The sequence below is a fragment of the Panthera tigris genome, chromosome A3 (assembly GCF_018350195.1).
Source record: "Panthera tigris isolate Pti1 chromosome A3, P.tigris_Pti1_mat1.1, whole genome shotgun sequence".
Classification (NCBI taxonomy): domain Eukaryota; kingdom Metazoa; phylum Chordata; class Mammalia; order Carnivora; family Felidae; genus Panthera; species Panthera tigris.
Window position 1 is genome coordinate 117605289 of NC_056662.1, and position 18259 is coordinate 117623547.

The following is an 18259-nucleotide window of genomic DNA, read 5'->3' on the forward strand; positions in this document are numbered from 1 at the left end:
TTAGGATAAGCCAGGCGGCAACGAAGACTGAAAGCAAGGCCGAGGCTTCTCCTGCCCTCCTCACCGGCCTGCTTTCTATCTGATCTGTGATTGGCTCGGCCGCTTTCTTTCGTCACAATCACTTCCTGGTCACGCTGTGGACGTTTTCGCCGCTTCTGCTTTCCACGGACTACGCGTCCCGTGTGACTCTGCGGCAGCGGAAGCGGAAGCGAGGACGGAGGTACCAGCTGGTCTCCGTAGGGGGGGGTAGGGGGCTCCATGAATGGACGCGGCGGCGGCGGCGGGAGCGGCCTGAGCTGGGCGCCGGGGCCAGGGCCGGGGGCTGCCCGGGGCCCGCGCCGCTGCATGGGGGCGGCCCGCGGGCCCTGAAAGGAAGGGCGGGCGGGCCGGACTGGGAGGGGCGGGGCCGGGCGGCCGCAGGCCGGAGGCGCGTCGGGCTGGAGCCGGTCACGATGCCCCGAAGGAAGCAGAGCCACCCGCAGCCCGTGAAATGCGAGGGGGTCAAAGGTCAGGGGTCAGGGGCCGCAAGGGGGGGAGGAACGGGGGTGGGGTCAGTGGAGTGGGTTCAGGTCGGGGTAGAGGGGGACTCCTGAGGGATGGGGTGGGCGATCTGGACTCCTAGCTTCTACTAAGAGAACCCGAGAGGGTCTGAGAGTACGGGAAGTACGGGCTGCCAGGGCTAGCTCCCGGGGTGCGGATGATGGGCACGGTTCCTGAGGGAGAATCTACAAGCCCCCTCCCCTCTTCAGTGGATACCGAAGACTCCCTCGACGAAGGACCCGGGGCCCTGGTATTGGAGAGTGACTTGCTACTAGGCCAGGATCTGGAGTTTGAGGAGGAAGAGGAAGAGGAAGAGGAGGAAGGTGACGGCAACAGCGACCAGCTCATGGGCTTCGAGAGAGACTCTGAAGGTGGGTTTGAGGGACTTGATTAAAGATTAGTGACCGCTGGAACCTCGGCCCTTCAGGATCCAGGTTAGGATTTAGTGCCAGTGAGCTAAACTCGAAACAGTGCCACAACCCAGGGATGATTTAGTTTAGATTTGAGCTGGATTTCATTTGCCCAGTTGTTCGATGAGCTCCATCACTTTGTTGAGGTGAAGTTTTGGGGCCTGGTCCAAAGGCGGCATGAATAGCACAGTGGATGACAGAGCAACTGGTTAAAGTTAATGCCCTTTTAATAACCTTGTCCTTCTGCCTAGCACATTCCTTATGTGAAGTTCACTTGAAAAGGTTCAGCAAAACAACTCATTTCAAATTAAGTTATGTCTAATCTAAATCCTTTCACCTGCAGCATAAACCTTTTGTATTGAGGTTTTGGTCTCTATCCTCAAGTATTCTTGCATATTCCTTTCCCCTGTGATGTTAACATCACTCCACCCTAATTTGCTGCACCACTTATCCACTTAATGCTACCTATACTAAGGATGTTTCTGAACGTCATTGAGGGGAATCCATGTAAAAAATAATCCATCCTTTAGGGACATTACTTTGTTTTCACTTCTCTCCAGATTTTGCTTCACTCTTTTTATTTTATAATCAGCTCTGTACTAAAAAGGACCTTACTAAAACAGAGCTTAGAATAAGATGTCAGGCCTCTGCCTTGTGTACTTTTACTTTTTTTTTTTATCCCAAGAATCACCTAATTACATTCTTCATTTCAGTCTGTGGTCCACTGTGAGCCTTTGATCCTTTTCCATGCAGTGGAATTAGGTACAGCTGTCATCACTAGGTTAGTCCAGGCTCAGAAGCAGATCATTCATATTGAATTTTCAGGATCACTGAAGTGAAGAGTGGGGCCAAACAAGTGGGGAGACACTAGTGAGAAAGCAAGTTTGGAGCCTGATTGTACTCCATGTTGATGTTTCTTCTCATGTTTGTCTTACCAGGAGACTCTCTGGGGGCCAGGCCTGGGCTTCCCTATGGGCTGAGCGATGACGAGTCTGGGGGCGGCCGGCCACTAAGTGCTGAGAGTGAAGTTGAGGAGCCAGCCAGGGGTCCAGGGGAGGCCAGGGGTGAGAGGCCAGGCCCAGCCTGCCAGCTGTGTGGGGGGCCGACAGGTGAGGGGCCGTGTTGTGGGGCAGGAGGGCCGGGTGGGGGGCCCCCGCTGCCCCCACGGCTATTATACTCATGCCGCCTCTGCGCCTTCGTGTCCCACTACTCGAGCCACCTGAAGCGGCACATGCAGACACACAGCGGGGAGAAGCCGTTCCGCTGTGGCCGCTGCCCCTACGCCTCAGCCCAGCTCGTCAACCTGACGCGACATACCCGCACCCACACTGGCGAGAAGCCCTACCGCTGTCCCCACTGCCCCTTTGCCTGCAGCAGCCTGGGCAACCTGAGGCGGCATCAGCGCACCCACGCGGGGCCCCCCACTCCTCCCTGCCCGACCTGTGGCTTCCGCTGCTGTGCTCCACGTCCAACCCGGCCTCCCAGTCCCACAGAGCAGGAGGGGGCAGTGCCCCGGCGACCTGAAGGTAAAAAGCCAGAGACCAAAAGAACCTGGGACATGGGTGGGTGGCTTTGGGGATACTTGGTTGGATTCATAGACCAGGCCTCATTGTCCCCACAGATGCTCTGCTGCTTCCAGATTTGAGCCTCCATGTGCCACCAGGTGGTGCCAGTTTCCTGCCAGACTGTGGGCAGCTGCGGGGTGAAGGAGAGGGTCTTTGTGGGACTGGATCAGAACCACTGCCAGAGCTGCTGTTCCCTTGGACCTGCCGGAACTGTGGACGAGAGCTGGAGGAGGGGGAGGGTGGTCGGCTGGGAGCTGCCATGTGTGGGCGCTGCATGCGAGGAGAGGCTGGAGGGGGTGCCAGTGGGGGGCCCCAGGGCCCCAGTGACAAAGGCTTTGCCTGTAGCCTCTGCCCCTTTGCCACTCATTATCCCAACCACCTGGCCCGGCATATGAAGACGCACAGTGGCGAGAAGCCCTTTCGTTGTGCCCGCTGTCCCTATGCCTCTGCTCATCTGGATAATCTGAAACGGCACCAGCGCGTCCACACAGGAGAGAAGCCCTACAAGTGCCCCCTCTGCCCTTATGCCTGTGGCAACCTGGCCAACCTCAAGCGTCACGGTCGCATCCACTCTGGGGACAAACCTTTTCGGTGTAGCCTTTGCAACTACAGCTGCAATCAGAGCATGAACCTCAAACGCCACATGCTGCGGCACACAGGCGAGAAGCCCTTCCGCTGTGCCACCTGCGCCTACACCACAGGCCACTGGGACAACTACAAACGCCACCAGAAGGTGCATGGCCATGGTGGGGCAGGAGGGCCTGGCCTCTCTGCCTCTGAGGGCTGGGCCCCACCGCACAGCCCCTCCTCTGTGTTGAGCCCTCGGGGTCCGACAGCTTTGAGTGCCGCTGGTAGCCGGGCTCTCCATACAGACTCACCCTGAACCAGGTCCTTCTCCCTCAGGGCCCTACGGATTAGCCCTGACTGTCCTGTACGTTTTATACAGATGGACCAGAAGCCACCTTCTACTTCCTCCCCCGCTGGCCAGGGGCTCCACAGACTAACCTAGGCGCTATATGGACCAGCCCAAACCCTGTGGGCGGGGGGCCCATATGGACCAGGGGGCCTTGCCTTGACTGATGCACTTCATGAGCTCAGTGAGAAGGGCCCTGTATTCACCTCCACTGCTCCCAGGGGCAGTAGAGGAACTGGCTGGGGGACTGCCCAGCCTCCCACCTGTTTATTTAACTTATTTCAGTGCTTTATAATAAAGGAAACACTAACAAAGCCATGTCTATGCTGAGTTGGCAGTGGCAAGCACAGCTCCGCCTCACCCTTAGCACAGCAGTCTGTGCTGTGATGGGGGAGCAGGGGCAGTGAAGGGAAACAGAGGTAGGCAGCAATCAGGCTGAGTTTAATGATGGGGAGCTGGGCCAGATGATACACAGACCTCTGCCCATCCCCTTGGCCCATGGCCCCGAGAAGCCAGAAGCAGCCCCAGGGGAAGATGTAGTTCTTCCCCAAGGCAGGTAGCCATGGTCCCTTGGACTTTGTGCAAAATACTAAATGCTAATTTGGCATTAAGGGCCGGCTTTGAAAAGAGAGAACAATCCTTTGTGCAGCCAGCCCGGGGAGTGGAAAGGAAGGTGGGTTAGGAAGCCCCTGGCCGAGAGAAGGGAAGGAAGGAAGAGACCCCCTGGCTTGGGGGATACAGGCACAGGGCAAGTTTCTGAACATTCCTCCGGGGCAGAGGGCAGACATCTGAGCACTGGAGATCACAGATCCTCATCTCCAATGCCCTCGAAGGCAAAATTGCCGTGGACATCACTGGCACTGGCATCTGTGCTGGGACTGCCAATCCCCCGCAAGCTCACGGCACTCAGCTTGCTCTGTAACAAAGGCAGGGTTGGCGTCAGAGGGCTCAAGCCTCCCTGAGGTTCCCCTACCAACACCAACCTCACCAACCCTCATGGGAAACTCACTGAGAGTTTGACCATGGACTCCCGGCTGGCATCGGGTGACTCCTGGGGAAGAGGAGGCAGAGGTGTCAGAGAGCTCACTGGGGAGGTATGGCAAGGCTAGGAGGTGGGGTACTGATCAGAAAGTGATACTTACAAGCAGGGGTGGAGACTTCACTGCTTGCTGGCTGTCTGAGCGTCTCAGGGTGCCCCCTACTCGCCGACGCAGCATCTGGGGATGGAAACGTGAAACGCTGATAAGGGCAGAATCCCTTCGGAATCCCCATCACTTCCCCTCCCTCCCACCTAGGACAAAAGGCAGGGAGAGCACAACCACTCAGCTGCTTGGTCCACACCTCTCGCTTACCTTCCTGATGCTGCCACCAGATTTCTTCACCATCAGTTCATCTACCATAGACTGCAAGCAGATACTCATCATGATAGCCTGAGGGCAAGAAGAGAGCTCAGCCTGACTAGAGTGGTCATCCTGAGCCCAGCACCCCTAAGACAAGGGCTCCCACTCACATGGAGTCCTGGAAGCCCTAGACTTGGGTATTTAAGAGAGCGGTGCAATGGGCTCCAGAGGAGGCATGAGGGTGGGCTCACACCTGGGGGCTGGTGATGGTGACCCACTGTAGCCGGTCCTTGCTCATGAGGTATTCAAAAGCCAGTTCCAGGCGCACCTCACCCCGGCCCCGGCCTGGGCTGCTTGTGCCTCCACTGGGCAGTGGCACCTGGGAGAGAAAGGGGAGTTAGGCTGAGATCATTCTGACCAGTCTGCCTCCGTCCTTGACCCACCCATTCCTGAAGCTCAAGGCTTGCCAGAGCACCATCTCAAAGGCCTACCCCAACTCACAGAGGAGGTGACCCGCCAGCACCGCATGCGGGTGACCCGGAAGGAGCCTTCTCGGAGTTGCTGGCCAGGCAGGCGGAGCTGGAGGCTAAGCTCACTGTTGCCTGCACTCACTACCACGGGACAGTCCTTCTCTGGGAAGTCAGCCACACAGGCATCGAAGCGCAAGTAGCCATAGTGCCGCAGCGTCTGAGCCAGCCGCAGGAACTGAAACCCAGTCACCACAGGGGGCAGGTCAGGAAGGGAAGTGGGGTGAGTCAGAAAACAACCCCCCTTGAAATAAAACAGGGAAGCAGGCTTACCTCCTTCTTGGAGACCTTCTCTTGCAGAGATTTGAGCTGCCGGTGCTGCTCCTTGGTGACCAGAATCCACCCACGCTCAATGTCTGATACCGTCTATAGTAGAGACAAGGGGTGGAGGGGTTTGGGGCTCCCAATCAGAGGTCCAAGGAAAGTGTCCAATTACTTCTGTCCATCCTGACCCTTAGCAGTGACCTCTCTGCAGTGAGTCCTTGACTATATCAGCTTACAAAATAAGGAGACTAGATTGTGCCAGGTGCCCTGATAGTATTCTAGGAACTTCCCTGTGAACTGGGAGTAAAGACACGGAGTTTGCTTGGCAGAGTGAGACACCAGTATTCATTTCGGGGGAAGGGTTCTGAGGCAGCTCCAAGCTCACCTGAGCATAAAGCAGGTTCAGGCCAACCCGGTTCTCCATGACATCGTCGTCATAGGCAGAGTCCCAGTAACTGTGAGGCCAAGGGGTGGAAAGGGGATAATGGGGCTAAGCTGGGGTAAGGCAAGAGAGGTAGAATAGAAAACAGGAGCAATCTGGAATTTGTGGGCAAATGGTGGTACAGTGGGAGGAAGCTAGGAAGGCCTGGTAGAAAACACCCAATGCTACTCCCTTGTCCAGGTTATTCTATCTCAGTACACGGCCCAGTAACCTAATCCAGCACCCTTCCCCCTCCTCCAAACCCAGCCCTGACCTCTTCCTTAGCACAATCTTATACTCTTGACTCCGAAGACTGGTGACAGATACATAAGGCAGCTCAAACTCTTGCAACTTCCGTACGACTGTGCGTTTAAAAAAAAAAAAAAAAAAAAAAAGGAAAATGCCATGAGACTCAAGGGGAGAAAAGCCAAGAGAGAAACCGTAAGGAAATGTTACATTCTGGGAGGAATTAGGGGGGCAAATTCACTACTAGATGCACAGGGAGGCAGTCAAGTCCACAGAAACTCACAAGAAAAGGTTCCATCCTCTTTCTCTCGAACTAGAAAGAGACTGAAGTATCCGATCAAGTCATCTGGAAGATCCAGCTTTGCAGCCACAGCCTTGGGAGAGGGAAGGAAGTACAGCTCATCATACTGGCTGGTTCCAATCACCCCGAAACCTGGGACCCTGAGGTGCCGGGAAGGAGGGGCAGTGCAGCACAAGTGCCTCACCTCTAGGACATCTTCAGTCTGATCTGAAGTTAGCACATTGACGAGAACTTTCTGCCCGTTGCTGAGCAGCACTTCCAAGGAAACTTCCTCTGTGGGGACCTGCTGTGTCTCCTGGTCGTGAATATACATGAGAATGGAGGCACTGCCTTGTTAATACCTGCCCAGTGTCTAGCTCTGACCCATCCTAAACTCTCTATTTCTAGATCCTTCTAGCATCTTTATTCTCAGTTGCTTAACTACAGGCTGAGTTTCCTTGATTTCATTAGTACAGTAGAACTCCTACCTCATAAAAAAAGGTGCCTGGATGACTCTTGTAGCCACTGCCTTAAAATGACATGGCCCTACAGAAAAGTCCTTCCCTTAAATCTTGGTGGCACCCAGAGCCTCACCTGTTGTGCCCGACGCAGAAAGCTATTGAAGGTCTCACTGCTCCCAAGCAGCGGGTCTTGCCGAACTGTGGGGACAAGAAGATGATGTTGCAGTAACTTTGGGCTCCCTCTTGACTCCCCCCAGTTCTTTTTTTGGTAGGTTTCCCCCCCTACCCCATTTCCTGGGCTGGTGATGGCCTGTCACATCCCCCAGCTGGCCTCACCTCACTCACTGTTTGCATAAATTCTTCACCTGCCCCACCCTTGGCTGCCATCTAGTTGAGTCCAGTCTATAGAACTAGGGAAATAACAATGATGTTAATCTAAAGCGCGTCAGATACAAATTAAGCTCTCCCCACCAATCTGAACTGCTTTAAGACTATTTAACATTATGTTAGTATTTCCAAACTGTATTAGTACATTGACCAAATTGCTTTGTTAATACCTACAACATCCTTGTATGCTATTTACTTTTCTTAATTAAATAACAGATGAAACAAAAGGCTCCCCAGATCCAGAAAGTAATTCAGGACAGTCTACAGAACCAGCTGTTCTGAGTCTCTTCCCATAGTTCTCAACTGTTAGCTTAAAGTTCCCTCCAACCACTCACCGGCTTGCATGTACTTCTCTAACTGCTCTCTCCTCTGTTCTACCTCAGCAGGTGTCAGAGAGAAAAGCTTCTTTGGGGGAAATGCAGGAAGAACATTGGCCCCATACTCCTTCCGAAGCTATTTGGAGAAAGAGATACAACCCTTCACATAAACACAGCAAATGAGAAGAGGTAATCCACACTCACAATGTTCTTTTGGGCTCCCTTCCCTTAGTCCCTGCTCCCCCATTTAGCTTGGTCATCCAGGAAATAATTCCTGTGGTGAAGGTAGCATACCAACAGAGCTGTGTTCCTCTGTTCTAAATATAAGTTGTGTCCTATCTTACTATGTACAAGTCAGCCCCTCACAGTGTGGGTGCGGTTTGTATAGGTCTGGGGCCTGGGGAGCCCCCTAATTATTTAGCAAGACTGTTCATTGAACCCTCACAAGAAGCAAAGGGCTTTACAAGGAAAATTTATGTGCCTGGTTAAATATAGCCAAATATGTACACAAAATGTCTTAGAACTTAAAGGGACTTTGCAGAGCAACAAATCCATTTTTCAGTCTTAGAAACTAAGGCCCAAAGAAATTAGGTAACTTATTCAGGGTTGCACAGTTAGTTATCAGTGGAATCAGGACTCTGTACGGAGTTGAAAAGAGCTTGCAATCTGGTGAGGAGAACATAGAAACATTGCGTCACAGATACATAAGGATAACTGAACAGCTAGGCCCACTGAAAGTTGTTAAAGAGCACAGAAGGTATTGGTGAATGGTTTGTATGAGCAGGGAAAAGAATTTCAAGTTGCAGCTCAGATGACGGAAGGAATGTGCTTCAGCAGCAGAGGGGGGAGGTCGGTTTTTCCATGCACAGGCAAAGGCTGAAGTAAGACAGGGCACAAGGAAGCAAAAAGGCGGATGTGAGTATAAGGAGGAGCAGTTAGAGTAACAGACAGTAAGCTTCTTAGGGAGTTCCCAGGAAATGTCAATCGATAAGATGAAACACCAGATCCTCCCCAGTGGCAGTAGTTAAAGGGGAACTACACGGCCTAGAGGAAGCAACGAGGGGGGAAAAAGGGAGACACTGATGCCCAGTTGTAGGAAAGGGCTTGAAAGCTGCCTCAAGGCAGGGGTGCTGGTCCCACCTGCTCGTGCAGCCCCAGAAGCTGGCTATAGCGCACCCGGCAATGAAGGACTCCATTCACGTGGATATTATAGGCCTGAGGACACAAAAGCAGGCAAGAATTTTAGGGTCGCAGTCTGGGCGACCCCCTTGAAAACCCTGGCCAGAAGTTGCCTGGCATAACTCCGCCTGAGTAACGCACCGAGATCTTCCGAGGGCTTATTCGTCTGTTCTCCCCAGGGCCAGGTCCTAAAGCAGAAGGACCAGCCCGAGGGCAACTGGGGCGCTGGTGCCGCAGTCTCCCTCCCCAAGAGGCCAGTGACGCCCACCAGAGCAGTCGCGGCCCAGCCAGGGGGAGGCGACGCAGGCGAACAAAAGACCTGAAGGAGCTGGGGCGACCTCTGGACGAATCTGAGACGGGATATAAGCTCCCAGCGAGGCCGTCAGGAGTCGGCTGCCTGGGAACAGGCCCCAAGGGTGGCGGCCAGGCCTCAGAGGCCGCTCGGAGAGGGCTCCGGCCCGTTATCCCCGCCCCTGCCCGGCCCGGCTCCGGCCGCTCCTCACCACGTAGGCGGAGCCGCCGCTGTCCCCGCTGCGGGACTCGGTTTCAGGAATGGAAAAGTGCATGTTCCCTGCGGCAGGGCCCAGCCGGGCTCCGGACTGACAGGGCTGCAGCGGCTTTACACGCTCGCCTCCGCCGCTCAGCGCGTCCCCGCTGTCTCACTCGCCATTTTGGGGGGGGGTGGGTGCTGGGATCGGAGGTGGAAGGGTGGTGGGACGTCCGCTCTAGGGCGCGGCACCCCCGGCATGCTGGGAACTGTAGTCTAAAGAGCAAGAGCCGACTGCCAGGACTGGGCGCCCGGAGGTGAGAGGGCCCTCATCGGTGCCCGTAGCCCGGGGCGGAGCTCCAGTGCACGTTGGAGATTGTAGTCCGCTGGGAGCTGCGCGCCACGGGCGTCGGCCCAGGTGGCGCTGTAGGCCTGGGGACCGCGGCGGGCGGAGCCTAGAACGGAGGGTGATGGCTGCCGTGGCTGTGGCTGTTCGCGAGGGTGAGTGAAGGGCGGGGGCGCACTAACAGGTACGCGAGCCTCCGGGCGCTGGACGCCCGCGACTGAGCCCTGAGTCCCTCTGGGTCCAGTCGTTCCGTTCCGGCGCCTCTCCGGACCCTGGTGCGCGCTGCCTGGGGCGCATTCCCGCGCCGCGCACCGGCTGGCTCTGGCGAGAAGGGTAGGGGCCCCTCCCGGCTGCCTCCCCCGCCTTCCTTTTGATCCTGCCGCGCACTGCGTCCCCACGCGGATCCCTGGCTAGCCTCCCGCTTGGCGGCGGAGCCTTGCTCATGCCGACCCAGCAGCCAGCCGCGCCGAGTACGGGTCCCCCCAAACCCTCCCGGACCCTCTCTGGCTCACTTTGTGACCTGTTTTCTGATGCAGACTCGGGGTCTAGGATGAAGGCGGAGCTTTCTACTCGGCCTGGGGTAAGTGAGAGTGCCCTTCCAAAACCCCTGTCAAGCGCTACGCAGCAGGCTGTGTCAGCTTCATTTTAACCCAGCTTCCGTCCCCGTTTCACTCTATTTCTCGGGAAAGCCAGATTTTACAGAATTCTTCGACCCCTAACAGTATGAGACTGTGATCCTGAAGGAGAAGCTTCGATCCCTATGGGATGAAAGCTTGTAACAGCTAGCTGGTTAGAGTTAGGATTAGGGGCTTTACTTTATGGGAATCTTGGAAGACTCCAGTAGTGTTTTTTCATCTTTGGAATTGTTGGGGAAGAGCAATATTCTATGTCTGTGTCTCAGGCAGGGGGAAGGGAGATGACCCAAGAAGAGAAGTTGCAGCTTCGGAAGGAAAAGAAACAGCAGAAGAAGAAACGGAAGGAGGAAAAGGGGGCAGAACCAGAAACTGGCTCTGCTGTACCTGCAGCCCAGTGTCAAGGTGCCGAAGCTTGTTTAAAGGGCTGGGGTGTGGAACTGGTAGAGGGATGTGTGGGAGACAAGAGGGGGAGATAAGACAAAGTTGGTTTGAGCAAGTGAAGAGCGAAAAAGTTTAGATAAACAGGAGCTTTGACTGGGTGGGGCATAGATAGATACTACCTGTCTGGGGCTTGGGCACCTCTTCATTCTATCTTTAGTAGGTCCGACCAAAGAACCGGCAGGACCTGGCAGTCAGCAGGCCACTGCTGGGGGGAAAGTTCCAACTGGTCGAAGTAAAGCCGAACTTCGTGCTGAACGGCGGGCTAAGCAGGAGGCGGATCGGGCCCTGAAACAGGCAAGGAAAGGCGAACAAGGAGGGCCACCTCCCGGGGCCTGCCCCAGTACAGCTGGAGAAACCCTCTCAGGTACCTTCCCTTCATTTCAAGACCTTTGTTGATGCGAATTCTTATGTTAGCTCAGGCTTCCCCATGGTAAGACAGCTCTCCTCTCCCATTCTTTGCCTTGGGGCCAAGAGCTCAAAAATTTCCTCTCAACCTCATCCTGTCTCTATTTCTTCTATCCTTTTGTCCCATTTTTTCCCCTCCCCCTGTCCAGTTTTTCTTGATGTGCCTCATACCTTAAAAGCAGATTTCTCGTTACCACGTACAGCATCTTGAAGACATAATCATTATCTTTTAGGAGTGAAGCGTCTCCCTGAGCACACTCAGGTTGATGACCTCACACTTCGGAGAAGGCTTGCTAAAAAACCAGAGCAACAACAGGTAGGAAGTGGTCTCGGTGTGTGGCCAGGAATTGCCTAAGGAAAATGGGAAAGAGGGGGAAAAGGTCCTCAGGTGGAAGTGAGACCCTGGGGAAGAATGGATATTTGGGTCAAGGTAGCCTCACTGTTTATTTTTTTCCACTGTCCTGTTCCCCTATTTTGTCAAGGTTCCTACACGAAATGATTATGGATCCAAAGTTAGTCTCTTCTCTCACCTACCCCAGTATAGCAGACAGAATTCTTTGACTCAGTATATGAGGTAAGATCCTGTGAAATTGTCACAACTTTTAAGTTCTAGGAATTTTGGTAACTTAGGATTGAAAGTGACTGAAACTTTGAGATGGGGTCTGTGGGAGGAAGCGTGCACACAAGGCAAAATTCTCGAGGAAATGGGGATGTCTATGCTAGTGAAGGAAGTTCCTTTTTATCAGGGGCAGGTGGGCAGTAGGTGCTCAGGCTCCCTTGCAAAGTGTGTGACACCGCCATCCCATCAGCATCCCATCCTCTGTGATCCACCCAGCCATGGTGCGACTCGGCCTGCAGTACTCCCAGGGCCTGGTCAGTGGCTCCAATGCCCGGTGTATTGCCCTGCTTCGTGCCTTGCAGCAGGTATGTTGTCCTGTCCCCTCTAGGACCCAATCCCACCTTCCCCAACACTGTGTTCGCTTCTGTCACCCAAAGTAATCTCTGGGGGACAGAGGGGATGACTGCATCCTCAGAACACTTTCCCCAGTGAAGCTTGCCCTCCCCTTCTGCCCCTCCTTCAGAGACCTTTATTAGAGGACATTTTGCCGATCACCCTGTGTACCCTGTAGGTGATTCAGGATTATACAACACCTCCCAATGAAGAACTCTCAAGGGACCTAGTGAATAAGCTAAAGCCCTACTTCAGGTAAGGAGGACCACTACAAGCCCACTCCCATGTCACCAAGTCCTCTTCTTGTACCTTTTCTCTTGCTCTTTTACGTCGTTTCATTTTTCTGTCCAACCTTTATTTTGTAAAGTAAATTGCAAAGGAAATGTTATAAACCAAATAAGTTGTGGGATTTTGACATAAGATCTCTGTTAACATACAGAAGAAAAAACATACTACATAAAGTGACACTTTGGTCTCTGAACTATTGTAGTCTAATGTTCTGAGTATTTTGTCAAAGCTGTATATCGTAAATAGTAACCACAGATCTGAGATGTTTTAGGTCAATTCTTATTTCTGACACTGTGCCCATAGTCTCCTAAGCATATATAATTGTAATAAGTGAGTCATGTGTCCCGATATTATTATTTTTCACCCAAAAGCCTCTTGACAAGCCCTTTTCTTTTATTGCTTTATATCTTCTCTTGTTCTCTTTTTTTTTCTTTCTATAATTTATTTTTTTATAATTTACATCCAAATTAGTTAGCACATGGTGCAAGGAGTAGATTCCTTAAGCCCCTTACCCATTTAGCCCACTTCCCCCACACACACAACCCCTCCAGCAACCTTCTGTTTGTTCTCTGTATCTAAGTGTCTCTTATGATAATTTTGTTCCCCTTCCTGTTTTTATATTATTTTTTGCTTCCCTTCCCTTGTGTTCATCTGTTTTGTATGTTAAAAGTCCTCATATGAGGGAAGTGATATGATATTTGTCTTTCTCTGACTGATTTTGCTTAGCATAATACTCTCTAGTTCCATCCACGTCGTTGGAAATGGCAAGGTTTCGTTCTTTTTGATTGCCCAGTAATACTCCATTGAATTTATGTAACACATCTTCTTTATCCATTCATCCTACCAGTGGACATGTGGGCTTTTTGGCTATTGTGGATAGTGCTGCTATAAACATTGGGGAGCATGTATCCCTTCCAAACAACATACCTGTATCCCTTGGATAAATACCTAGTAGTGCAATTACTGGGTTGTAGGGCAGTTCTATTTTTAATTTTTTGAGGAACCTCCACACTGTTTTCTAGAGTAGCTGCCCCAGTTTGCATTCCTATCTCTGTCTTCTTTTTAAACGTGAATGTAAGGTGTAAAAAGTCACATAAACGTGAGGTATTGTCTTTGTAGCTTCCTGACTCAGTGCCGTCCCCTGTCAGCAAGCATGTACAACGCCATCAAGTTCCTGAACAAGGAGATCACGGGTGTGAGCAGCTCTAAGCGGGAAGAGGAGGTGATGAATATGAGGAATGAGCAAGGCATGCACCTGAGGGTCCAGCTGAGAAAGACATTCAGGACTCCCAGGAGGAACAGTGCTGTCATTCTGCCCTGGTCAAGGGTTAAGGAAGTGGTTGGGTTGTCTGACTTGGGCTCCCTTGGAACCCATCATTATACACATATTCAAGCATCTAGCACAATGATCAGAGGAGGAAATATGTCCATTTCTTGTTCCCTAAACATCTTAATCCATTTAGGCCAAGTCAGAACTTCAAGCAGCCATTGACCGGTATGTGCAAGAGAAGATTGTGCTTGCAGCTCAGGCAATTTCCCGCTTTGCTTATGAGAAGATCAATACCGGAGATGTGATCCTTGTGTATGGATGGTATGGTCCAGACCCTATGACTGAGAAAATTGGGGAGTGAAACAATCTGAACAAGGGAGTGCCCCTTTGCCCTTTAGGAATGAGGTGGTTGGTTGTTAGTGAAATCTGTAACTGAATCCTCCTCTCCATTCACTCCAGCTCATCTCTGGTATCACGAATTCTTCAGGAGGCTTGGGCTAGGGGCCGGCGGTTTCGGGTGGTAGTGGTGGACAGCCGGCCACGGCTGGAGGGAAGGCACACACTACGTTCTCTGGTCCGTGCTGGGGTCCCTGCCTCCTACCTGCTGATTCCTGCAGCCTCCTATGTGCTCCCAGAGGTGAGGGCAGATGAAAGGGACTCCAAAGTTGGAGGTAAAAGGGTGTAGTTGTATAGACATAATCCCATCTTCCCAAGGTGACAATTATTTAAAAATACTAGCCCTGTTTTATAGCTCTGTTTATATTTAATAGGAAAAACACCTACAGCATGTTAATAGTATAGCTGTTGTAAGAACATTATATTAAACTAGCAGCCACCAAGAAGAATCAGGACAAAAGTAACTTTGGAGTTTCGTTTTACTGTGGGAGGTGCATGCCTCAATGGTCAGATGTTTTCCAAGAAGAAACATTACTAAGTTTTGTTACTGACTTAATATTGCTGTCCTGGGCAGGAGTGGGGAACCTTTTTCCGCATTAATCGCTTACCACATTTTCTCCCCCTCTCCACTGTTCAAAACAAATAGGTTTCTAAGGTGCTATTGGGAGCTCATGCACTCCTGGCCAATGGGTCCGTGATGTCACGGGTAGGGACAGCCCAGCTGGCCCTGGTGGCACGAGCCCATAATGTGCCAGTGCTGGTCTGCTGTGAAACATACAAGTTCTGTGAGCGTGTGCAGACTGATGCCTTTGTCTCTAATGAGCTAGGTAAGGAGCCCAGGAGGGCAGGAGAGAAGATTCTAGAGATTTGAGACTTGGGAGGGAGAGGGAGGGTTGAACTATGATTTGTTCTCTAAAAGGACATAAATAGATACATCTCCCATTGCAGATGACCCTGACGATCTACTGTGTGAGCGAGAAGAACGTGTGGCCCTGGCTAACTGGCAGAACCACCCGTCCCTACGGTTGTTGAATTTAGTCTATGATGTGACCCCCCCGGAACTGGTGGATCTGGTGATCACGGAGCTGGGAATGATTCCTTGCAGTTCTGTACCTGTTGTTCTACGAGTCAAGAGTAGCGACCAGTGAGTGGGGGAACACAGGGTCAATAAATGACATGCTCCCTACATTCAGCAACTTTGCTGCCTTTGTATCTATTTTAGTATCGTCATCACTTAGGTTAGAAGTCCAGACTCTCCAACCCCTCTTTTATTTTCTTTTATTTATTTATTTTGAGAGAGAAAGAGCATGTGTGTGAGTGGGGGAGGGGCAGAGAGAGGGGGGGACAGAATCCCAGGCAGGCTCCATGCTGTCAGTGCAGAGCCTGACGCAGGGCTCAATCCCTTGAACCTTGAGATCATGATTTGAGCCAAAATCAAGAGTTGGACACTTAACCAACTGAACCACGCAGGCACCGCTGTAACCCCCCTTACGACCTGTACCAATCTCAGACCTTTATGAACCTCTTCAGTAACTAGTTCCAGGTCAGTAGTTTGGGGCCAAAGTGAAGGTCAGTATGGACACCAAAACCGGTCCAAGTCATCAACCATTTATCAAGCATGTACATGCCAGACACTGAACCAGATATGAGGAGGAATATAGAGACAAATTAGAGAGTTATCTTTAGTATTTTAGTATATTTTAAATAATTACATATTAAGTATTTCATATTCTCAGCATTGAGTACTTGTTCTGTGTCAGAAACTGCTCTAATCCTTTATGATCCATTTAGGAAGGTTAAGATAGCTCTATGAAGAGAAATTTTACAGGTGAGAAAACTGAGACACAGAGAGGTTACCTGCCTAGGCAATATAGCTAAGGCACAGAGAGGCTAAGTTACTGTCCAGAGTAACACAAAAGCAGCTTGTGATTTCAGGCATTCTGGATGGAGAGACTGTGCCCCTAACTTTTATGCTGTCTGCCATTGAGGGGCACTCATCATGGTGGAGGCAGACAGACAATATCTGCAGTATGACAGAAATTCTACTAGTTGCATGAACAGAGTTTCTAGGAGGCAACCATGGATGACACCCAGAGACCTAATAAGGTTGAAGACTTCACAGGGAGCGTCTGACCTGTGAGGGTAGGGAGTTTCCCAGTTGGAAAACAGTGGGAAGGCAGATCAGCAAAGGGAATAGCTTGAACACAAACACAGAACAGGCTTTAAAATGCGTGGCCAAGGGGTGCCAGGGTGGCTCAGTGGGTTGGGCTTCTGACTTGCGCTCAGGTCATGATCTCCTGGCTTGTGAGTTTGAGCCCCGCGTCAGGCTCTGTGCTGACAGCTCGGAGCCTGGAGTCTGCTTCAGATTCTGTGTCTCCCTCTCTCTCTGCCCCTCCCCTGCTTGCACTCTGTCTCTCTGTCTCCCAAGAAATAAATACTAAAAAAAAAAAAAATTTAAATGCGTGGCCAATTCCAATGTGTCAGGTGGTGTGGTGAGGCTAGACCTGAGGTTTATGTGGAGAGTGAATGAGAAAGCTGCAAAGGAGGTTGGGTTAGGGCCAGATTGTGAGCCTAACCATTGTGGTTAGCCTAAAAAAATGGAGAGTCACCCATTTTGTGTGTACATGTGTATTATTGAGAAATTTCAAATAGCTCCGCAATAGAGTAAACCATACTAAGAATCCCCGTCCCAGATACAATCACCAAGATTTGCCACATTTGCTTTCTTTTTCCTTTTTTATCCTTGCTGAAGTTCCTTTACAGTAAATCCCAGATATTGTATCTGGGATTCACTCCTACAAACCTCAGTATGTGTCTCTAAAAAAAATATGGAAGTTTACCATGGTATTGTTACACTTACTAAATTCTTTAGTATTGTCCAGTCTATAATCAGATTTCCTTGATTGTCTCAAAAACTGGATTTTTTACAGTTGGTTTGTTTGAATCAGGATCCAAACAAATCTACACATTACATTTGGTTATTATGTCTTCAATTTCTTGTAATCAAAAGCAGTCTCTTCAACCTCCCTTCTTAGGACATTGACTTGTTCAGATATCAGATCATCTTATAAAATATTCCCTACTCTGGATTTGACTATTGGTTTCCATGTGGTGTCATTTAATTCATTCCTCTAACCCCTCAATTTCCATTCAACTTTTTGGGCAAGAATACTTAAGTGGTTCTGTGTTTCATACTGCCTCACATCAGGAGGCAAATAGCTGTTCCATGTTCAGTGATGAGTAGGTCAAGTTTTAGTCTTTTTTTTTTTTTTCCTTTAAGTTTATTTTGTGAGAGAGAGAGTGGGGGTGGGGGGGAGGGGGGACAGAGGGGAACAGAGGATCCCAAGCGGTCTCTGCACTGACAACAAGAGAGTCTGATGTGGGGCTTGAACTCATGAACCATGAGATCCTGACCTGAGCCAAAGTTGGACGCTTAACTGAGACGCCCCAGTTTTAAAGTTTTAAATATTAAAATTTCTCAAGTTTTCACTTAGTGGTTTTATCTACTGGTGGTTATTACCTGAATTATTTCATTAGGGGCTGCAAAATGACTTTCCCCCCTAATTCTATCCTTCTTTCTATATTTCCTAGCTGGTAATCTAAAAAGAATTCCTTCTCAGTAGTTATCCTGAATTATAGTTCTTCTTGGAAAGACAAGATAAATGTTTCTTTCCTTTTATTTGCTTGTTTCAAAAAATTGATCACTATTTCCAGTGGCATACAATGAGTAGTTTTTGGTTAGTTGGCTTTCTCTCCCTCTCCCTCCCTCTCCCTTTTTTAAAGGATTATTAACTCGTGGGTTTTTTATTTATTGAGCATCTTAATCATTAAAATTAAGCAGAAGATCCACAGGGTCAACTCTATACTTTAGAAAGGTAACTGATAAGAGATTAGAGGCAGAGGAACAGATCAGTTGAAAGATGGCCTGTCAGTCAAAATTACAAATGCACCTAAACTTTTGGTCCAGCAACTCTGCCTTTAGGAATTTATGCTACCTACCCATATAGTTGCTCATGTTTGAAGTAACAAGGTTATTTATAGCAGCATTGACTAGAAACCACCTAAATATCCAATAATATTAGCAAGTTGACCTTTGAGCAACACAGTGTTGAACTGTGTGGGTCCACTTATATATGGATTTTCTTCATTACAGTACAGAACTATAAAAGTATTTTCTCATGATTTTCTT

General features: G+C 50.5%; 3 protein-coding genes across 9 annotated transcripts; 2 read left to right on the plus strand and 1 right to left on the minus strand.

Moving 5' to 3' along the window:
• Positions 1 to 138: 138 nt before the first annotated feature.
• ZNF513 (zinc finger protein 513) lies at positions 139 to 3742 on the plus strand. 2 transcript variants are annotated; one of them, XM_007088891.3, is made up of 4 exons: positions 139 to 220; positions 750 to 911; positions 1889 to 2476; positions 2572 to 3742. In XM_007088891.3, the coding sequence occupies exons 2-4, from the start codon at positions 887 to 889 to the stop codon at positions 3396 to 3398; spliced, it is 1440 nt and encodes a 479-aa protein (XP_007088953.1). In that variant the 5' UTR covers positions 139 to 220; positions 750 to 886; the 3' UTR covers positions 3399 to 3742. The 2 variants fall into 2 exon arrangements, with proteins under 2 accessions (XP_007088953.1, XP_007088954.2); XM_007088892.3 differs by lacking the exon at positions 139 to 220 and adding an exon at positions 336 to 507.
• A 106-nt stretch (positions 3743 to 3848) lies between these two features.
• On the minus strand, positions 3849 to 9619 carry SNX17 (sorting nexin 17). The gene is made up of 15 exons (XM_007088889.3): positions 9354 to 9619; positions 8812 to 8886; positions 7690 to 7807; positions 7101 to 7165; positions 6712 to 6822; positions 6510 to 6600; positions 6255 to 6342; positions 5945 to 6014; positions 5569 to 5661; positions 5270 to 5473; positions 5022 to 5147; positions 4781 to 4858; positions 4571 to 4645; positions 4438 to 4479; positions 3849 to 4344 (listed from the first exon to the last, which is right to left on the minus strand). Exons 1-15 carry the CDS (start codon positions 9414 to 9416, stop codon positions 4231 to 4233), a joined length of 1413 nt encoding a protein of 470 aa, XP_007088951.1. The 5' UTR covers positions 9417 to 9619; the 3' UTR covers positions 3849 to 4230.
• Positions 7735 to 15256, plus strand: EIF2B4 (eukaryotic translation initiation factor 2B subunit delta). 6 transcript variants are annotated; one of them, XM_042982280.1, is made up of 13 exons: positions 7735 to 7860; positions 10220 to 10263; positions 10585 to 10720; positions 10917 to 11123; positions 11398 to 11480; positions 11647 to 11738; positions 11974 to 12088; positions 12295 to 12371; positions 13524 to 13626; positions 13868 to 13995; positions 14134 to 14311; positions 14717 to 14897; positions 15019 to 15256. In XM_042982280.1, the coding sequence occupies exons 1-13, from the start codon at positions 7851 to 7853 to the stop codon at positions 15216 to 15218; spliced, it is 1554 nt and encodes a 517-aa protein (XP_042838214.1). In that variant the 5' UTR covers positions 7735 to 7850; the 3' UTR covers positions 15219 to 15256. The 6 variants fall into 6 exon arrangements, with proteins under 6 accessions (XP_042838214.1, XP_007088949.2, XP_007088950.2 ...); XM_007088887.3 differs by lacking the exon at positions 7735 to 7860 and adding an exon at positions 9712 to 9838; XM_007088888.3 differs by lacking the exon at positions 7735 to 7860 and adding an exon at positions 9712 to 9838 and having other exon boundaries at positions 10920 to 11123.
• The last annotated feature ends 3003 nt before the right edge of the window (positions 15257 to 18259 follow it).

Bases quoted from the DNA above. Each gene is read 5' to 3' on its own strand.
- EIF2B4 (XM_007088885.3), top strand. From the start codon at position 10,126: ATGCCGACCCAGCAGCCAGCCGCGCCGAGTACGGGTCCCCCCAAACCC. The intron at 11,124-11,397 runs GTACCTTCCCTT...ATTATCTTTTAG, and splicing joins AGCTGGAGAAACCCTCTCAG to GAGTGAAGCGTCTCCCTGAG. The intron at 14,312-14,716 runs GTGAGGGCAGAT...CAAAACAAATAG, and splicing joins CCTCCTATGTGCTCCCAGAG to GTTTCTAAGGTGCTATTGGG.
- ZNF513 (XM_007088892.3), top strand. From the start codon at position 453: ATGCCCCGAAGGAAGCAGAGCCACCCGCAGCCCGTGAAATGCGAGGGG. The intron at 912-1,888 runs GTGGGTTTGAGG...TTGTCTTACCAG, and splicing joins CTTCGAGAGAGACTCTGAAG to GAGACTCTCTGGGGGCCAGG. The intron at 2,477-2,571 runs GTAAAAAGCCAG...TTGTCCCCACAG, and splicing joins AGTGCCCCGGCGACCTGAAG to ATGCTCTGCTGCTTCCAGAT.
- SNX17 (XM_007088889.3), bottom strand. From the start codon at position 9,416: ATGCACTTTTCCATTCCTGAAACCGAGTCCCGCAGCGGGGACAGCGGC. The intron at 6,343-6,509 runs GTGAGTTTCTGT...TTAAACGCACAG, and splicing joins AGAGGATGGAACCTTTTCTT to TCGTACGGAAGTTGCAAGAG. The intron at 4,480-4,570 runs GTAAGTATCACT...CCTCTTCCCCAG, and splicing joins TGAAGTCTCCACCCCTGCTT to GAGTCACCCGATGCCAGCCG.